The sequence below is a fragment of the Panthera tigris genome, chromosome C2 (assembly GCF_018350195.1).
Source record: "Panthera tigris isolate Pti1 chromosome C2, P.tigris_Pti1_mat1.1, whole genome shotgun sequence".
In the NCBI taxonomy this organism is placed as follows: Eukaryota; Metazoa; Chordata; class Mammalia; order Carnivora; family Felidae; genus Panthera; species Panthera tigris.
Genome location: NC_056668.1, coordinates 57,867,482 through 57,887,530, shown reverse-complemented (window position 1 = coordinate 57,887,530; position 20,049 = coordinate 57,867,482). Strand labels below are relative to the sequence as shown.

General features: G+C 40.9%; 1 protein-coding gene across 3 annotated transcripts in view; it reads right to left on the bottom strand.

Moving 5' to 3' along the window:
* PHLDB2 (pleckstrin homology like domain family B member 2) overlaps nucleotides 1–20,049 on the bottom strand; it is a 110,152-nt gene that overhangs the window by 76,341 nt on the left and 13,762 nt on the right. For all 3 annotated transcript variants that reach the window (XM_042999009.1, XM_042999010.1, XM_042999011.1), the window contains exon 2: nucleotides 14,379–15,727. In XM_042999009.1, the coding sequence (XP_042854943.1) occupies nucleotides 14,379–15,727 (1,349 nt within the window). The remainder of the gene's footprint in view (nucleotides 1–14,378; nucleotides 15,728–20,049) is intronic.

Sequence of the window (20,049 nt, the reverse complement as noted above, 5' to 3'; positions counted from 1 at the left end):
CAGTAAAGGAGTGTGTGCGGGATAAAGTTTTATTCTAAAGAATAAGTTAGTGTCTGTCACAAGGCAAGTGCTCAGTGCTTGTTATCAATGATTAAAGAGGATTTCCATAAAAAAAAATGGAAGTGAAATAGATAATTGTCTTGTGGCTCCCAGGCAACCATCACGAATACAGGAGTCCTCCCTTAGGTGAGGGGGATATGTTCCAAGACCCCTGGGATGTACCTGAGACCACCGATGGTACTGAGCCCTATATACACTATGGTTTTTTCTATACATACTCATCTGTGGTAAAGTTTAATGTATAAATTAGGCACAGTAAGAGATGAACAATAAGAAGTAATAATAAAATACAACAATATAACAATACACTGCAATAGAAGTAGGGATGTGGTCTTTCTCAAAATATCTTATTGTACCGTACGCACCCTTCTTATGGTGGTGTGAGATGATAACGTGCCTACGTGATGAGATGAAGTGAGGCGAATGATGTAGGTCTTGGGACATAGCATTAGGCTGCTACTGACCTTCCGATGGTAGGTCAGAAGGAGGATCAGCTGGGTCTAGACCGAGGTTGACAGTGGGTAACTGAAACCAGGGAAAGTAAAATTGCAGATAAGGGGGGATTACTGTACTAATAAACAAGCAAGTCTAAAAGCCAAATCCAATTGTTCTCAGTGAAAGGCAACACAGGAAAAATACGTCATGCGGCCAAATGTCTCCCTGAAAAATTCACAGATCTGTGGGGTTCTTCTGCCAGTCTGGAAGGAGAGAAAAATTCCTCCACTGCTCAAAACTCCCTCCCCGTGTGGTGCATCACATGCCTGAGCTTTGGGCAACAGAGGGCTGCCCAGTTGCCATAGTAACCCAGGGAGGAAGGAATCTTTTCAGTCACTCACTGCCATTTGGTCCCTGTATCCCAATCAATACAGGGCAACATAGATTTCCCACAGCAAGAGTAACTTTTAGAAAGAACTGCCCTCCAAAAAATCCATGTTCCTCTCCAATGCACACACTTCATGCTTGACATAAAACGCAGATTTATATTTCACACTGCCTGTGGCTACACCTCATACTCGAGAGACCATTAGTGTTCCTGCCCTATGAGTACGTGCATCATTCAAATACCTGAGGACCTTATCATATCCTGTCTTTGCTCAGACTCAGACAAAGAAACTCAGTTGTTTTAATCTCATTTCATAAGTCAATCTCTCACACTGCAGATTATTTTTTTTAATCACCATTACTCACTGGTGTGTCAGCTCTTAAACCTACTTGCCCCTCCTATTTCTTTTTTTTTCTTTTTGCCCCTACTATTTCTATCTATGTCCCTATTTTAGGAGCTTGTAATTAAGATATATATATAGATACGTATTTGTATATATAATTAGCATATAGCATTTTAAATCATTAATACATTTGCCAGATATATTTAATTATTAATATATCTAATAATTCAGTAATGTGAAATATGCTATGTAATTATATAAATTATATATAATACATATATATGCTGAAGTAATGTTTATTTTTGATTTTCATTTACCAAAAATGTCCTACAATACTATCACTTAATTTAATTAATCCTGTTGCTTTTTAGACCAAGAATGCTTTCTACCACTTGCATTTTCCACCTCCAGTTATTTCTTGAATTTGTTCAGCAGACTCAAGTTAATCTCTCACCACAAGAAGCATCTAACTCAGATCTTCTGTATTTTAGTCCTTTTCCTGATGCCTTTTGCCATCATTTTGCCATTTCAACTCAACTGGCAGACATGCAAATGATGAAGTTTTACTTTTATAAGAAATTGAGGTGAATAATATAAGGGTTGAGGTGAACTATTCTTAAAATATTAATAGATAGCACTTCAAGGAAAGTGCCAATTATGAATGACTCTGTAACATTATTGCCTCAATTCAGATCACTGAAGGAAGAAAATGCACTTCTTCCTACAGACTGAAAAACACTGGCCATAAAGAAAGGAAACTCATGTGATCAATGTAATCCATAATTTCCACATAGTATCTAAAAAGTACGCCAATTATTTTTGGAAGTAACACTCTTCCGTGGACAGTGTTCCAGAAGAAAATCTACAAAGTGCCTAAACCCCTTCTGTTAACAAATGTGTAACAAATGTGTTACTCCACATCATTAAAGGAAACGCAACAAAAGTCTAATATACTGTCATTTGTTGACATTTTCACCTTGGCTTAACCAAGTTCCAGAGGATAGTTTTGTTTGTTTGTTTCCCCTGAAGGATCATAACTTATAAAATGCCATCTGCTGCCGTACTTTTAGAATGTAGGTAATATTTTCTTTTGTTCAATCAAAATCAGTGCATGACAGGTACCACAACTGAATCTTCGTAACAGAGAATCTATCCCGAAACAAAGTAAGGGACTCCTTTTATGCATCAAGAAGTTGGTAGAGTAAAAAAGTGGGAGAGGTTAACATGTAAAAAAAGAAAGGGTTGACTATCATGCATCAACTGAAAGTTCTGTAATGCAACTACTTATGAGAGATAAAGCCAATGGCAAATACTATGTGCTAAAGTTCAAAAAAGCATGCGACAGTTTTACATAGAGAAATGCCAAATAAACAGTGACAAGTCTTCTTTCCCTATTGGAGATGTTAAGAAAGTAACTGCATTTTCCTTTCTCCCGGAACAACTTTTTTTTTTTTTTTTAACGTTTATTTATTTTTGAGACAGAGAGAGACAGAACATGAATAGGGGAGGGGCAGAGAGAGGGAGACACAGAATCTGAAACAGGCTCCAGGCTCTGAGCTGGCAGCACAGAGCCCGACGTGGGGCTCGAACTCACAGACCGTGAGATCATGACCTGAGCCGAAGTTGGCCGCTTAACCGACTGAGCCACCCAGGCGCCCCCCGGAACAACTTTTAAAATTGCAATCCTGGGCACCTGGGTGGCGCAGTCGGTTAAGCGTCCGACTTCAGCCAGGTCACAATCTCGCGGTCCGTGAGTTCGAGCCCCGCGTCAGGCTCTGGGCTGATGGCTCGGAGCCTGGAGCCTGTTTCCGATTCTGTGTCTCCCTCTCTCTCTGCCCCTCCCCCGTTCATGCTCTGTCTCTCTCTGTCCCAAAAATAAATAAAAAAAACGTTGAAAAAAAAAATTGCAATCCTGCGTGACATGATTTAGGCCTTTGTTTTCAGGATCTAAGGAGAAAGATGGACTTTCAGAATCCTGCCTTTCTTATTCTGTAATCAAAATGAAAGCAGAATCCATGTCTGGGAAACTTGTTCCTTTTCATTCGACTCCGTATTTTATTAAAACTGTCTTCTCTCAAAATCCAAATTACAATCCCAGAGCTGGGATATGGTCTTAGGAATTTCGAATGAGAAACATCAGTTTTTCCAAACCCAAATTCTTCAACAGAACATGCTCCCAAACATAAAGATTTCCCCCCTGAGGTCAATTAGACTTCACCAGAGCAAAGTTCTTGGCTGTTCTGAAACTTAAAACATGAACATCCCTGACTTCTGCCTCTGGGAAGTTGGAGAGGAGGTACTTTTCCCTATTCTTCCCACCAAGTACATGTAAGAACCCTGGCCATGTTCTAAATAGGACAAATGTAAGAAGACTGAAAGATGGGGAAAAGGCAGCTGATCAGCTAGGCAGCTAGGGACCCAGAAATGAATTCCCAGTGATTTCCTTTACCTCATACATCCCAGACTTGGAGCTGAAGAAAAGGGAATGTCATGCAACAACCTGGCCCAATCTCCAAAGAATTATGCAGAGAGGAAGAAGCTAAACTCAAAGCATATGACTGCATGCATGTAATTGTCCTATAATGATAAAATTATAGCTGTGGAGAACAGATGAACAGATGTCAGGGGTTAAAGAGGAGCTGAGAGTAGGAGGAAAGTGGAGAGGCTGTAGGAGGCCTGCAGGAGAGACTGGGGTGATAGATCTGTTCTGTATCAATGTCCATATACTGGCTGTGATATTGCAACTATAGTTTCTCAAGATGTTAGCACTAGAGGAAACTGGGTAAAGGGTACACAGGGTCTCTCTGAATTATTTCCCAGAATTGCACGTAAATCTACAATTACTTCAAATAAAGAGATTAACTTTTTTCAAGTGCCTGTTAGATTTTAATCTGCACATTGAAATGGTTAATAAAATCCTTCCAATGAAAAAGTCATGTATGTGTTTCTATTGTAATAGCTGTTTTATAATTTTTGTGGAAAAACTAATCACAAACTTTAAAAGTACTCTTCATAGCAAATATTCCCATAAACTTTTCTAGAATCGGGGAAGAAAAATTCACATTCCAATTAGCCAGCATGGTCACTAAAACTATGGATGAGAAATTTTTAAAAGGGTAGATCCATAAACGGCTTTTAATTTCGATAATTTAACAACCAATACAGGGATCATTTTTCTGTGAAGCATCACTGGCACTCCCACATTACCCTGTTGGTATTGATATACTCTATTTTCAATTTTCATCATTTGTACATTTTTCTGTGAATTTTATTTATGAGCTTTACTTCTTATTTGGTTAGCAAGCCTTCCTATATGGATTTACCACCTAAAAAAGGATGAGACTCGTTCCTTAGCAGACATGGCATCCGGTTCTTAGTCCAAGGTGCCTGATCTATTTCTGCGTTTAGCCCAGAATGCTAACCCATGTGAAGATTCACAGCACACATCCCTCAAGTCTGAGCACGAATCTTTAAATGTGTGGCACCATCAAGAGGCAATAGCTTGTAGTGCTGGTGTAACAAGAACCCAGAGTTTGCTCTCAAGTATAGAGAACCCTGCTTTTAATAGCAACAGTCCAGACTATCGTTAACAAAGACATATACCTAGACCTTGGCTCTGTGTTTCCCCAATGTGGAGTCACTAGACTATTGCTAAATGCTATTTTTTTCTTTCCAATTCCTCTTCTACCCACCTAGTGATCCAATTGAAGAAGAACAAAAAGATGTAGTAACTGTTTTTACTCTCAGTTAACCAAGGACAGCTGGCACTCTTAATTTGTGAATGATATATATATATACACACACACACACACACACACACACACATATATGTGTGTGTGTGTGTGTGTGTGTGTGTGTATTAGAGGGTGGGAGAGAGAGAGAGCATGCACGTGTGTGTGCACACATGAGCAGGGGAGGGGCAGAGGGAGAGAGAGAGAATCTCAAGCAGGCTCCACAGTCAGCACAGAGCCCGACATGGGGCTCTGTCCTGTGAACCTGGGATCATGACCTGAGCCAAAATCAAGAGTCGGATGCTTAACTGACTGAACAACCCAGGCACCTCTAATTCCTTCAATATTTACTGAACATCTACATATATAGCAACAATTTGCTACTTAAAAATACAGAAAGTCTTTAGTTTATTCTCTGATGACCCAAAGGGATCTAACCATAGACAGTAGTCTTCTTCATATTACTCACTACTTACAGAATTTTACTCTTATTTTATTAGAAATGAAAAAAAGTCTGCTTAGAGAAGGGACAGCTTATTTAAGTTTGTTTTGTTTTTTGAGAGAGAGAGAACAAGCAGGAGAGGGGCAGAGAGAGAGGGAGACAGAGGATCCCAAGCAGGCTCTGCACAGTCAGCACAGAGCTGAATGTGGGGCTCAAACTCACAAACCGTGAGATCATCACCCAAGCCAAAATCAAAAGTCAGGTGCTTAACTGACTAAGCCACCCAGGAGCCCCTGGACAGCTTACTTAAGCAGTAGATAATAACATCAGCATTCTAATCCTGTGCTGCCCCATATATTATAATTAATTTCATCTTTTCAAAAAGTTTTCTCAGCGTAAGAAAATTTAAAATTGCATATACGGCTCACATTTACGGTTTCCGTTATATCTCTGAGCTAGATCCGACAGACCATCCAGGTAAGGCATCAAAGTGAAAGAAGGCGCAGAATGGCAGAGAACTGACAGACTGTTTCAAGCATCAGAGCTAAGAAAAGCAAGCCTTCATAGAAACAAGTCAATTTAAGGCTTATGCTACATCCAAAGGTTAAACTAATGATTAATGTAACGAGAGACAATCCGATGCAGAATATAGAAAGTGAGTCATGATTTCTAAATATCTCTTTACAAAGTCTGAGCCACCAACTCTATTTGGTCAGTAAACCAACCTCTCACCCATCTGCAGTTTAACTGGCTCACTTCCCACTAGTGCAACCATTTTTGTAAAATTAAAACTATAGCCAGGATGTAGCAAGAGGAAGGGCCACACCAGGAGGAGATGCCTTCCAAGTCCATGAGACTGGATGAAAAAATAGTTCTCAATACTTAAGCTGGCCTTCACATTTCAAACACATTCGTCTTAGGGGGGAAAAAATAATACGATGGCTAGGTTGCATTAGGCATGCTCTTAACATTGTCTATTCTGCTTCCACCCGAGAAATGCTATCAAAGTCTTAATGCCCAAATTGTCTTCTGGAGTCAGGAATCGCAAGGAAGAGGGAGCAATGCACGTCTACAGGTGGAGGGACTTTCACCCGACGAGGCTCACACTTCTTGGGTCCCCACACAATTTTTCCTAATTACAAAAGTGAATAGTACTAACCTGTACTGTCTCATTTCTAAAATGGTATCTGCACCTTACCATCTTAAGATTAGTGAACATATACATTTATTTTATAAAATGCTATAATTCCTTAAATACACTCCAGTAAGATTATATTTAATCTTAGAAACATTAGGTATCTGGTCTGCTCAAGAGTACACAAGTGAGACTATGGGGCCTGCAGCCTTGGTTTTTATATGACCCTGGAGAGCACCAGTTCTTACCAAGAATGTTGTGAAATTTTCAAAATAGGGAAAAGCAACTCATTTTAATCTTTTCATTTTTGATGGCATATTGGAAGAGAATCACCCCGCTTCTGGAAGCACAAAGAATACATTTATGCTGAGGATATTTTTGTCCTTTTGCACAGAGTTTCAGAGTTACCTGGAACTAAGTACATAAACTTAACTTTGATATGTCTGAGAACTAGGGGCAAAACCTTCAGCCACAAAATAAGGAAAGCCAGAATGAATGTTGTGAATGGGTATCAAAAACATTCATTTACTCTTTTCAAAAACACGTATACAGGGGCGCCTGAGTGGCTCTGTCGGTTAAGCATCCAACTTCGGCTCAGGTCATGATCTGGCGGTTCATGAGTTCAAGCCCCACGTCGGGCTCTGTGCTGACAGTGCAGAGCCCGCTTGGGATCTTCTGTCTCCCTCTCTCTCTGCCCCTCCCCCACTTGCACTCTCTCTCCCTCCCTCTCAAAAGTAAATAAACATTTAAAAAACCCCACATACACAATGCTTCCCATACTCTAATCATCTTGCTAGGAGGTGGATATATAGCAGAGAGTAAGATTGATGTGGTCTCAGCCTTGTACAACCCACAATTCTTCAGTTGTAAAGTGTTTTCAGAGAACCTATTAGAATTAAATATCTTCCAAACAGTACAGAATTGCTTTCCCAGACATTTCACCTATTCAGATAATAACACCATGGGAATATTAGTATCTTCCTTGAAAGAAAGCCACCCTTGTCTTCAGGAAGGGAGAGCATGTAGAAAGTCAGAAACCTTATTCTGTGGTGCTTCAGAGACCTGCATCACATTACAATGTGTCTGAGAAATGAAGAGCAAGCGTGGCCCTACTGAGTTCTATACGGCGACAATGCTATTTATCAAGGCACCCCAGATGACTGCCATCAGCCAGAAAGAAAATGTTGGATTGCTACAATGCAGTGTGAGGGAATCCATTGGTTCTCCATGATATCGCACAGATGCTTTTGGCCATGTAACCAAAGGAAAACTCTTAACAGCAGCAGGGTTTACTACAGAGTTTTTTATTTTCCCCCTTTTCTTTTTAAAATGTCTTTTCCCTGGACTGTAAGATGCACTAGATGCCATCACTACCTCCACATTACTGGGAGGGAGGCAGGTAGCAAACGAGATGAATAAAAGAATATCCTGTCAGGGCGCCTGGGTGGCTCAGTCGGTTAAGCATCTGACTTCGGTTCAGGTCATGATCTCATGGTTTGTGAGTTCAAGCCTCACGTTGGGCTCTGTGCTGACAGCTCAGAGCCTGGAACCTGCTTAAGATTCTGTCTCTCTCTCTCTCTCTGCTCTCCTCCACTTGCTCTCTCTCAAAAATAAACATTAAAAAAAATTTAAGAATAGCCTGTCTACTGTACAATTATTTCTCTAGCCTCTAGAATATCCTGTTTGTCAAAGAATCAGCATCCTAGCCCTCGAGAGGTATCTTATCCATTAATGTCCTCTACATAGAAAACAGCTCAGAACTGAGGAGTTTAAACAACCACAGATCAGCCCAAAAGGATGTCACAAGATTGGCAAACTGAAATACACTCACTTCATGCACACAGAGCCTTCTCAAGACCTCACTTGCACCTAGTAACTCATAGTTTGGAATATTTTTAAACAAGCCTTGATATCTGGTTTCTAAAATCATTAAAAAAAAGAAAGAAAAGGTTGGCATAATGACAAAGGCAAGAATTGGCAGTTGAGAGCAAGAAAGAAGGAATAAAAATTATAAAAAAAACTAAGCATCTCAAATAGCACAGCAGTTGAAGGCCATTTAATATAGACTCAAAGTGGATTATTATACTTTATAATAGGCCCTTGGAGGTTCATAATTAGGGTTCAATCTTTAATACTCAATACCACTACCTTGAGCTTTCACATAAAGATTGAGCAAGTAAAAAAAAAAAATCCAGATGAAACACTGGTATGAAACAACTTAGCTAAAAAGTACTACAGATATTATGCTCAGTGAACCAGCCTTACTCTGCTTGGTTTCCTCACCGATGAGTTAACTCAATCTTTGGCATCTATTCATTTTACATTTGTGTGAGAGTTCTGTTTCTTTTTTGAAAATTAGGCTTTGTCATCTTGGAGGTGCCTGTGAAATGCTCAAGTACACTCATCCTACGGAGTCCATTAAATTGCATTGCTCACAACATAAATCTGACGGGCTGGAAGCCCAGACAGAGCTTCTCTGGGCTCCTGGGGTAAATCCCAAATGGCAGGAGAACTTTACCTTCACCGACTTGCTATTTTCCTGCAGTTTTTGCTTTTCTGGCTATGCTTTGTTTTTGTATCTGATTCTTGGCCAAGTTTGACCAGGGTTTTGGTTTGCACACAACCAGTGGTTATCTCCACTGGTGGCAGCAAGGCCTGGGGATCTGGTTTTCAGTTTGGCCACTTGGGATGCTCAGGTAGGACTGAAATCTAGCCTTGCTCAGTGACAGATGACTGAGCATTTGTGTTTGTTGTTGTTTTCATTTGTTGGTTGTTTCTCTATCTGTGAGTTCACATCAGGACAATACTTTGTGCCCAGTGGAAAAGCAAGCAGTCTCTTGAGATCTGGAACAGTGAAATTTTATGTTCCAGTGTTTACTTCTGACCTGTAGCCAAAGCTATGGAACTAAACTTTAAGTTCTTTCTCTGTGTCTCTGTACCTCGGGGGGGGGGGGCGGGGGGGAAATCACTGGGTACATGTGAATCATCTTCCGACCTTCTGAGAGTAATAATAAATTAAAATGAAGGACCTCTGTCCTGATTGGTTTACAGGGACTAATTAGCATTTAGATAAAACTAACATTTTCAAAATTCGAAGAAAATAAAATGAAATTCTAAAAATTTAAACATGTTTATGGTTAAGAGAAAGAACTTTCGCATCAAAAAATGCTGATTTCAGGGGCGCCTGGGTGGCTCAGTCGGTTAAGCGGCCGACTTCGGCTCAGGTCATGATCTCGAGGTCCGTGAGTTCGAGCCCCGCGTCGGGCTCTGTGCTGACAGCTCAGAGCCTGGAGCCTGTTTCAGATTCTGTGTCTCCCTCTCTCTGACCCTCCCCCGTTCATGCTCTGTCTCTCCCTGTCTCAAAAATAAATAAAACGTTAAAAAATTTTTTTTTTAAAAAATGCTGATTTCAGAAGCAAGAAAACAAGTTTACGTGATCAAAACAAATTCTCACACAAGTCAAAGTGATTTGACAATCTGGTTTAAAAAACAGCTATATGTCTTTTCCTTGTTTTATCAGTGTATAGTATAACACACACATAATTTCATATTTAAAATAAGTTTGGATTTGTTTTCTTCTAGAGATTAGTTTAGCTAAATTTTTAAATTTTTAAATTTTATTTTAATGTTTATTTACTTTTGAGGGAGAGAAAGACAGAGTGAGCAAGGGAAGGGCAGAGAGAGAGGGAGACACAGAATCCCAAGCATGCTCCAGGCTCTGAGGTGTCAACACAGAGCTTGATGTGGGGCTCGAACTCACGGAGTGTGAGATCATGAACTGAGCCGAAGCTGGACGCTTAACTGACTGAGTCACTCAGGTGCCCCTAGTTTAGCTGACATTTTTAAAATGTCTTATAGTATTAGTTTACTGAAAAGATAAGCTAAGGTTATGTTTAAGATTAAGAAAAATATAGAAGTTGTATTCAACTAAACTGAATGATCATTGTGGCACACCTTTTTATGTCAATAGTAATTATGTTCTGTGATGTGTCAGCTTAAACATAATTTCCAATATCTGTAAGTTATGTACTATGGTCTTAAAGTATCTGGTTGTTCCAGAATTGAAAGAAGACCATGGAGAACAAAAGTTGCTAAAAATTTTTTAAATTGTAGGTTTGCACGAAGGGAGCTTTGACTTGGTTGATAATACTTGCAAATAGTAAGTCTATGAAAATGTAATTAAAACGGTCAAATTTTGGCAAAGCTTGCACAACTGTGATGGGTTTACTCATAAAGTAATTGTTTAAAAAATGTATTGCATGACAAATGCCCTATTAACATAAAACTAAAACGCAGTTATCTATATTGGAATGACAGACTGATCTTGGAGAAATCAGCCCATGCTTATGAAAGGTAACAAAAGGTTATTTTTCTATGTGATCTGCCCAGAGAACAGAGATTCAGTATCTCACAAGAGTAACTTTTTTGTGTTTTGTGCTGAGAGATATCCCTGAATATTTAAATGCCAAAAAATTCCTCATTTCCTAATTATTTAAGATTTACTCTTTATCACAGAGTAATCTATTGTTGCTTTATTAGGTAGGCAAATTGCAAATATTGTTCTTAGGCATCCACAATCCTTTATTAGTCACATAACGAAATCACCTCTGATTAATATTTAATTTTGTCTTCCCAAAATCAGACCCTAAATTCAGGGGGGAAAAAAACCAAATAAGTTTTCCAAGATATCTTTTATATATGAACTATCCCTAAGTTTTCCCAGAGGACCCCTGGCAAGCGCAAGATTTGTTCCTTGACCTATGAAAAGAAGAATGTTGGAAATAATTAGGTTTGCTATGCCCTTTATTGATGAATAGCTCAACACCATCAAAAATGGCATAGAAAGATTTGTCAAATCAAGTGAGGAGCTCATCCTTCCCTAGGCTAATGTGGTACAGGTGAAATATTATAATATATATTAAGTCCAGAGATGGCGCCCTTTACAGAAAGGTCTTGGATATATGCCAATGTCCTCATCCTCTATAATATGTTCTTACCCTCAGGGGAAATGCTGATTAAATAAGTCCAATGTCCTATGCCCCGATAGAGGATTTTAACTCTCCTTGCTTATACCACTCATTAACTTCACCACAGATTAACCATAGCTACCTACTCTTATCCTTACCGAGTGGTCTCTACTTTCCTCTCATGTTTGCCTAGACACTTGGCTGTAAGTTATAGACTGTATCATGCCTTCAACAAAGAAAGAGTCTCAGAGCCTTGGGGATAGGACTTTACCAGATACTCTTTCTTCACTCTTGAGATTTCAGAGAACAGACTTGTGGGTAGAGGTTTCTGAGCTGACACTGCACAGACAAGCATGAGACAGCACTAGGCGGCTAACTCAGATTTTCAGGACTTTTTTTAGTCCATAAATAGATGACTTTGTGAAATCAAACTAATGACTCAAGATGCAGAGGAGTAAGAATTAATTACATAGAACTCATTGAACTGATACTAGAAATCCAACCGCCATATGCATTGTGGAAAATCATTGGCATTACATGTGATGGCCTATTGTCTGATGGGGAAAACCCTGTAGCATCCACCTTCATCTATCTCTAATCCTCAATTTAGTTGACTTTGATTTTGCAAACTAAACGGAACATTGTTTTCAATGGTAGTTTTTTCTCCTTGGTGCCTCAGAATTCCCGAAGAACTGTATTTTCTAAGTCACTTTATTTTTTAATTGCAATAACATTACTTGCAGAGGCTCAATGAGAATCTATCTTCTCTTTTACTGGGATGTAATCAGACAACTAGAGAGAAAGCAGCAGAGGCCAAACCCAGAGCGTCATAAAAATAAGCCTCAACTCATGGAGTATGACAAAGCCCATTATTGAGGCACTGGCTTTACAGGCAGTAAGGAAGGTTACTTCCTGGACTTCCAGGAACTTTAGCAGATTTGGGAACACTAGAGGAAACAGAAATTCACCAACTTAAGTACTTAAAAGTGCTAAAAATGAAACGCACTGGAGGTGATGTTTGTTTGTTTGTTTTTGAGAGAGAGAGCACGCAGAGAAAGGGTCTGAGGGAGAGGGCGAGAGAGTATCTTCAGCAGACTCCATGCCCAGCATGGAGCCCAATCTCACAACCGTGTAATCGTGACCTAATCAAAATCAAGCATTGGATGCCTCACCAACAGAGCCACCCAGGCGCCCCTGGAGGTGGTTTTTGAGGTTGGTTTCCTGCCCTTGGAACAGAAGAGTGACTAAGATCATCTCAGGAAGATTGCTGGGGTGAGGGAAGACACTGAAATGCTCTCCTAGATTCCTTAATAAGTCATCAGATAGAAGCTAATTTTCTGACTTCATTAATAATAGTTCAGGGATGAAAGGTAAAGCGTAGGGAATATAGTCAATGGTATTAAAAAGTTGTATGGTGACAGATGGCAGTTACAGTTGTGGTGTCCATAGCGTAACGTATAGATTTGCAAAATCACTATGCTGTACCTCTGAAACTAGTGTAACATTATGTGTGAATTATACCACATTAAAAAAAGCAAGAGTTGTTCAGCACAACATTGAGCCAGGTTTGCTATCCATTACATAAGAAGGTCTTTTAGGTGCTAATTAAAACTTTTTCTGAATTTATGTCAAAGAATCAAGCCCAAATACAATGCCTTTTTGTGACCATGAAGAATCACTGGAGATTATTTATGACCACAAAGGGAACCGTCATATTGGAGTGCCATCTCACAGACCCACCCAAGGAACTTAGAATTCTGTAAAGGTACTCACATTTGTTTTCATTCCCAATTACTGATCAGGATATCTGTGAGGATAGATATTAACCTACCAAAAACTACAAGCGATGCAAACGATTCTTTTTCTAAAATTCCAAATGAATCTTGTTCCGTATGGATGGAAATGGCTTCTGTCCACTACAATCCAAATGTTACAATTTTGTTGTCCTGTAGGACATTATCGAGTTTGGTCTGTGGTTCAGAAATCCTATTCCAGCATACTTTCTTTCAGCAACTAAAGCTTGATACTCTGACACTTTTGTAAACTCAGCTTTATCGTCCTGCTGCATCCCTCATTAAGGAACAACTCATCATTAATGAGTTAAAATAATCTCTGACCCTGTTCATCCTGAAAAACAAATAAACAAAAAGGTCTATGCTTAAAAGAAAAAAATAATAAGAATGCAGTTAGCTTGTCCTCATTCATTAACGGGACTCTCAAGGGATGTTTTCTCTTTTCTCTGTATTTTCAGTATTTTCCACAATAAGCATAAATCCACCTTAAGTAGAAAAAGACAACTTAAAAAATGTTTCTGTATGTGTAGTTGGGGGTCACTGTATGTACTAGGAGGAACTGCTGAAGGGAGGATGGGGGTGGTGTGTGTATGTGTCCAGGACAGAAAAAAGGTTGAGCAACACTTAGCCAACCTTTCGACCTTCCAGACAACATGCTATTCAGAAAAATGTATTGCCTAATTCCCAGTGAGTCACGATTTCACTGCTTACTTCTTTCAGACCATGCACATGGGAATTTGATGACATCAAGGATATAAGTCAGGGTTTACTCACAGTGTTCATGTTTGTAAGACTTAGAAGAAATTCAGTAAAAGGCACAACTACCTTGTTACATTGATCAAGAATCTACGCTTGAGAGGACTCTGCCGAGCAACTTAATTCAATACTAGGGACAGGGAGGCCTTCAAATACCCACACGTGGCCACTAAGAGTGACCGAGAGAAGGAAGGACAGCAGAATTCTAGAAAGGCACAGCCGTGGCTGCTGCACTTGGACATCCTCCAGGCCCACACATATCCTTGGAGCGTGTCTCCAAGAAGCCGCTCAAGAGAACAGTGAGGTCAAGCCAGATGAAGAAGATTACCAGTCGCTCCATTTCCTGCTCCCTGAGTCTCTCCTCCCTCTGCCGCCGGTGATAATCCATCAGGTCTTCGCGGCCTGAAATGGAGCTGATGCTGCTTTTCCTTTCCCGAAGGACAGGCTGGGGGGTTCCTGAGGCCTGTCTGAGGCTGTCCAGATCCGCATCATCAAACTCGACAGATCCACAAGAGAAGTTCCTCCTGGTGGCGAAGACTCTGTCCAGCTCTCCAGGAGGAAACAGATGACCAGGGCCGGGCCCCTGATAGGAAGCCCTGTCAAGGTCATCGGAGGTACAGGAGGAGGTGGAGGCCAGAAGCATCTTCCGAGCCACTCGAGGACTGGCAGGGACGCTGAGGGTGGAACTTACATAAGGGTTGCCCTCAGAAGCCGAGGGTTTATAGGGTAAAGCCCCTGAGCTCAAAGAAGAGAAATTCAGGTAATTGTCATTGTCTACGATGCTGTGAGGTAGATCCTTTTCCCCCAGTTTCGCTCGTTTGGAATTGCCCAGGGAGTTTCTGGGAGGCAAAGTGAGGGGTGTCAGCTGGTTGTCTGTGGCCCTGTGTAACCTGGGGAGAGAGCGGCTGTAGGCCCCCATGTGACTCAGGCTGCTGCCCGAATACTTCCTAGTTCTTAAACCCATGCTTTCAGATGCTGGCTCCTTGTGTCGGGTCAACTTGGGCTGAAGTGTCAGGTTGTCCTGGCTGCTCATTTTCCTGGCTTGCTTTGGGCTTGAAGGCATGCTTGCCGCCCCCGATCTGCTGATGGGAGAGAAGCCGGTGTCACTCAGGGGACTTCCATTCCACATGGCCAGGAGTGAACCGGACGCCTTTCGGCCTTCTAGCCCCCCGAGAAAGTAGACATTGTCATGGGATTTATTCCTTGAGCTATATTTGGAATAGGGAGGCTTCTCTGTGAGCCTCAAGGACCTCTCACTGTCCCTGCCGGTATAATGATCAAAGTCCGCTCTCCCAAGTGGATACCCGCTCAGGGACGGGGAGGTGCTGAGTAGAGGGGTAGGTGGTTTCAGGGAAAGGCTTTTGTCAGTTGCATCACAGGAGAACTGCTTGCTTCCTTGGATTTTGGCCAGGGAGGGGCTACTCCTGACACTCGTTCCCAGAGGGGAAGGGCTTCTCTTAGTAGGCACAGGCTGTGAGAGGGTTAAATAAGAGCCAGAATAGTCTCCATTGGCTTTAAATCTCAGACTGGAAGAGTATTTCTTGGGGCTCAGGCTCTCCATCACGTTTTGGGAATCGTCTTCCAGGGAATTTGTCACAAAGCCTGCCTCTAAGCTACCATTTTGTAAATCAAGCTGCTTTTGCACGTGGCTATGCTCTGCCATGATCTTGCTGGAATCTGTCAAGGAAAAAGAAAAAAAAGTTTTACTTAACAAAGAAGACTGAAAAAGACCAAGTATTTGTCAGCCTACATCTGAACAAAAACAGCCTTACAGTCTGGCCTGATGTAATTAACAAACACAAACTCTGGTTTAGTAATAAACCTAGGTTTATTACTAAAATGAAGAAGCATAATGAACATTGATCTGGGATGATTTTTGTGCAAAAGAAAAATAACTCAAGAGGCCATCAATGACATTCGAGAACAAATCTTTAACAAAGTACAGGTGCAGGATTAGGCTGGTCCATAAAAAAGACAATTTCCCACTAGTGTTCCAGTCCTTGGTGGACGACCTGCTTCCTGAGTACCAGGCAAACACCCAAACTGGTGACGCAATGGACCCTCCTTTGGATGTCTCTGCTAGAATCATTAACTGTTCAGAAGTCAAGTCCTGCAGAGACAAAATTCACATTCTGGCACACAAAGAAAGTTTCATGCTAGACACTGATCAGTAATATGAGGGTCAAAAGATGACTCTTGGGCACCTAGGTGTCTCAGTGGGTTGAGCGTCCAACTGTTGATTTTGGCTCAGGTCATAATCCCAAGGTTGTGGGATCGAGCCCCACATCGGGCTTCGTGCCGGGCATGGAGCCTGCTTAAGATTGATTCCCTCCCCACCCCCTCTCTCTCTTCCTCTGCCCCTCTCCCCTGCTTGTGCTCTCTCTCTAAAATAAATAAAATGAAAAAAAAAAAAAAGACAGCAGATGACTCTTTAAAAGGGGCTATGAGAGTTACCTTCTGAAAAAAGATGTCATAATGCTCCTGCACCCATCAGAAAAAGGCAGGTAATTAAGGAAACAGAGGTAAGAGTGCTCCTGAAACTACTGCCATATTAGGGTCAGGAGGCAGTATTTAAAACGTGAAAATGGGAGTATTCTTTCAAGCTCTTGGTACCCTAATGAATCATGCTCATCCTTGATCTCACACTCTCTCCTCTTGTGGAAATGCTTTTCTCTGTCCTTGGCGCTTATCTGAACACCCCCATTCTTCAAGGCTCAGATTAGGATTCTATATTCCATGCTTATCATTTTTCAAAAAACCTATGTACCCATAAGAGTATTTTGGACTCTAGTGTGAGTAACAACTTAAGAAAATAAAGTTTTAGTGTATGAAAATAAATACAAATGATCACTGCAAATAGAAGGCTGGCGTTTGTAACTGATAAAGATATGTATTTTTTAGATTACCGCCAAAGCAAAAATACCATTTACACATCCTCATTGAATTCACGCACTTCTGACACTGTCCAACGTGTCAGGCTCCTCACACACTAGTTATTACATCCCTCGTCTCTATGTGAACAGTGTTGCTTATGGTTAGTAATCAATTTTAATAATGTGCTTGTTTCTGTACCCAGGCCACAAGTTTAAAAAAGAGGGGTATTTCTAGTGTTCCTATCTCATTTCCAACCTCTCTTGATTCACACCGACCCGTTGGTGAGATACTCAATGAACACAAGTTTTCAGTTTCAGTTACAGACTTCCCCCTGCCTCCTAGCCAGAGATTGAGGATTTTGCCTTGGTTGCTCAGCTGTGCAAACTTCCCAGAAAGATCCAGGCAGTATAGTAGGGAACTGCTTCTTATCCAGACCGGGGGCCAAGAAACAGTCTAGGTGCTTTTATCCTATTGATGAGCTAGGTACACAGCATCTTGAAAGTTCAGCTTCCCCAACAAGCTCTGCCTTGGGTTCCCTTTCCTCCAACCCGAATCCCACCCTGATGGATTAAAAGCAGGATTATCTTTAAAAATTTTTTTAATGTTTTAACTTATTTTTGAGAGAGAGAGAGAGAGAGAGAGAGAGGCAGAAAGAGCGAGGGAGGGGCAGAGAGAGGGAGACACAGAATCCAAAGCAGGCTCCAGGCTCTGAGCTGTCAGCAAAGAGCCTGACCCGGGGCTCGAACCCAAAACGCGAGATCACGACCTGAGCTGAAGTCAGATACTCAACCAACTGAGCTACCTAGGCGCCCCAAAAGCATGATTATCTTTTGAAGTAGACCTCAAAACAAAATAAAACAAAACCGAGAGTCTCCTTTAAAACTGCCTCCCGGTTGGAATGTGGTGATGCCATCTGGCTTTGCTCAGGTCTTTCATTCTTCAGGGACAGCACCATCTCTGCCCCCAGGACAAATGTCCCTCTGAGCAACTGTCGGTGACCACCAGCTATGACCTTGAAAGCCACACGAGTCCAGTTTGGGACATACGTCACTCTGCCCCCTTGGAGGACTGAAACCAAGATGACCTGCAGTCATGATCCTCTCTGTTCTCAACCTACTTCATCTCCGGCTGGTTTGCCATGCTGAAAAATCCAGCAAACCTTGGCCAATTCTCTCAGGTTAAATAGTTTTGAATGGAAGAAACAAGGAAATAAGTGGGTCCTGAGGACACTGCGGTGTTAATATATTATGGTGGGTGGGGGGAAATACCCTAAATGCCTAACAACAGGGAGAAAGTTAAATAAGCTACCATACTTCATATGAGTGAATATTACACAACCATTCAAAGTAATTATTTTGAGGTACTTTTTAAATTTTATTTATTTATTTTGAGAGACAAACAGAGAGAGAAAGGATGGGAGAGGGGCAGAGAGAGGCAGAGGGAGAGAGAGAATCCCAAGCAGGCTCCGTGCTGTCAGCACAGACCCCAACTTGGAGCTCAAACCCATGAAGCATAAGATCATGACCTGAGCCAAAATCAAGAGTTGGATGCTCAACTGACTGAGCCACCCAGGTGGCCCTGAAGTGTAATTTGTAGCATAAAAAGTACATTCATACAATATTCAGTAAATTTTAAAAGCCATATATAAATGAACTCAGTGTTCTTATAGGTACGCCCACCCATACACACAGATTACAGACAAATGCTCGGGCCAAAATTCTGGGAGTCATCATTGATATCCCCAATCAGTGTCTTCTCCATCAATTCTATCCCTGGCCTATCATGTCCTTCCTCCTTTTGTCCATCAATAAATCTCATCAACATTGTCCCTAAAACAGCAGTCTCAATCTAATCATTTCTTACCATTTCCACTGCCACCCCCCATTATGAGCCAGTATCTTCTCTTGCTTTGTCTATATGCCAAGAACAACAAGAACAACAGAATGGAAGAGATCATGCCAAAAAGTTAGTAGTGGTTTTATCTGGGTAGTGGTATTACCAGTGATATTATTATTATTATTATTATTATTATTATTATTATTATTATAGAGAGAGAGGGAATGCATGAGCAGGGGAGAGGGGCAGAGGGAGAGACAGAGAGGATCTCAAGAAGGCTCCATGCTGAGAGTGGCTCAATCCCACAACCCACGATCAATCAAGAGTCGAAATCAAGAGTTGGGCCATTCAACTGACTGAGTCACCCAGGCATACCTACCAGTGATTTTTAATTCACTCTCATACTAGTTTGTACTTTCCACATTTCATACAACCTGAGTTGTTTTGACAATTAAGGAGGAAAAAAATACTTAGTGTAAAATACTAGAGTATATATAATCTGTGGCAATACTGCTCTTTTTTAAATTTGCATGTATTTTACTTTATTTTATTTCAGATCTTTGAGGTGCAATTGACAGATAAAATTGTAAGATATTTAAAAGGCACACTGTGGTGATGTGATGTACATATATGTTGTGAAAGCATTCACCATCTGGTTAGTTAACACACCCACCACCTCACACGTATGTGTGTGTGAGCATTCAAGTTGTAAATGACTTGGTAAAAGGGTGCAAACTTTCGGCCTTAAGTTGGATGTCTGGGGATGTAATGCAAAACATGGTGACTATATTACAGTTGAAAACATTATTATGTAATTGAAATTTGCAAAATAGAACTTAAAACGTTGTCAGAAATACTTCATGTTTAAATTGATTAGGTCCTCATTCTTCCTAAGTTCTTGTTGAGCTGTTGAGCGAGATCGTAACTCTTGTAAAAAAAAGGTTCTGTTCTAAATGACTCAGGCAAAATGTTAATTGTGCAAATTTACCCATTTCGTACTCTCTTCATCTGAACAACACAACAATTTTCCTGATATGAGTACAGTGAACAGAGTGGTTACTGAAAAAGTCCCACAAGTTTGCTGAACACAGCTGGGACAATAATATTAGTATCCTCATCTTCTAAAAACTGTAGTTGACAGGATACATACTTGAAGTGGTTCTGCTTACTGTACAGAAAGAAATTAAAATCCCAACAGAAAGCTTTAGGTACTTCATTCCTTAGGTGGCTCTTAAGTGCCCATCGTGTGTCAGATATTGATTCGGTCCTGTTCTCCTCCTGTCAGAAAC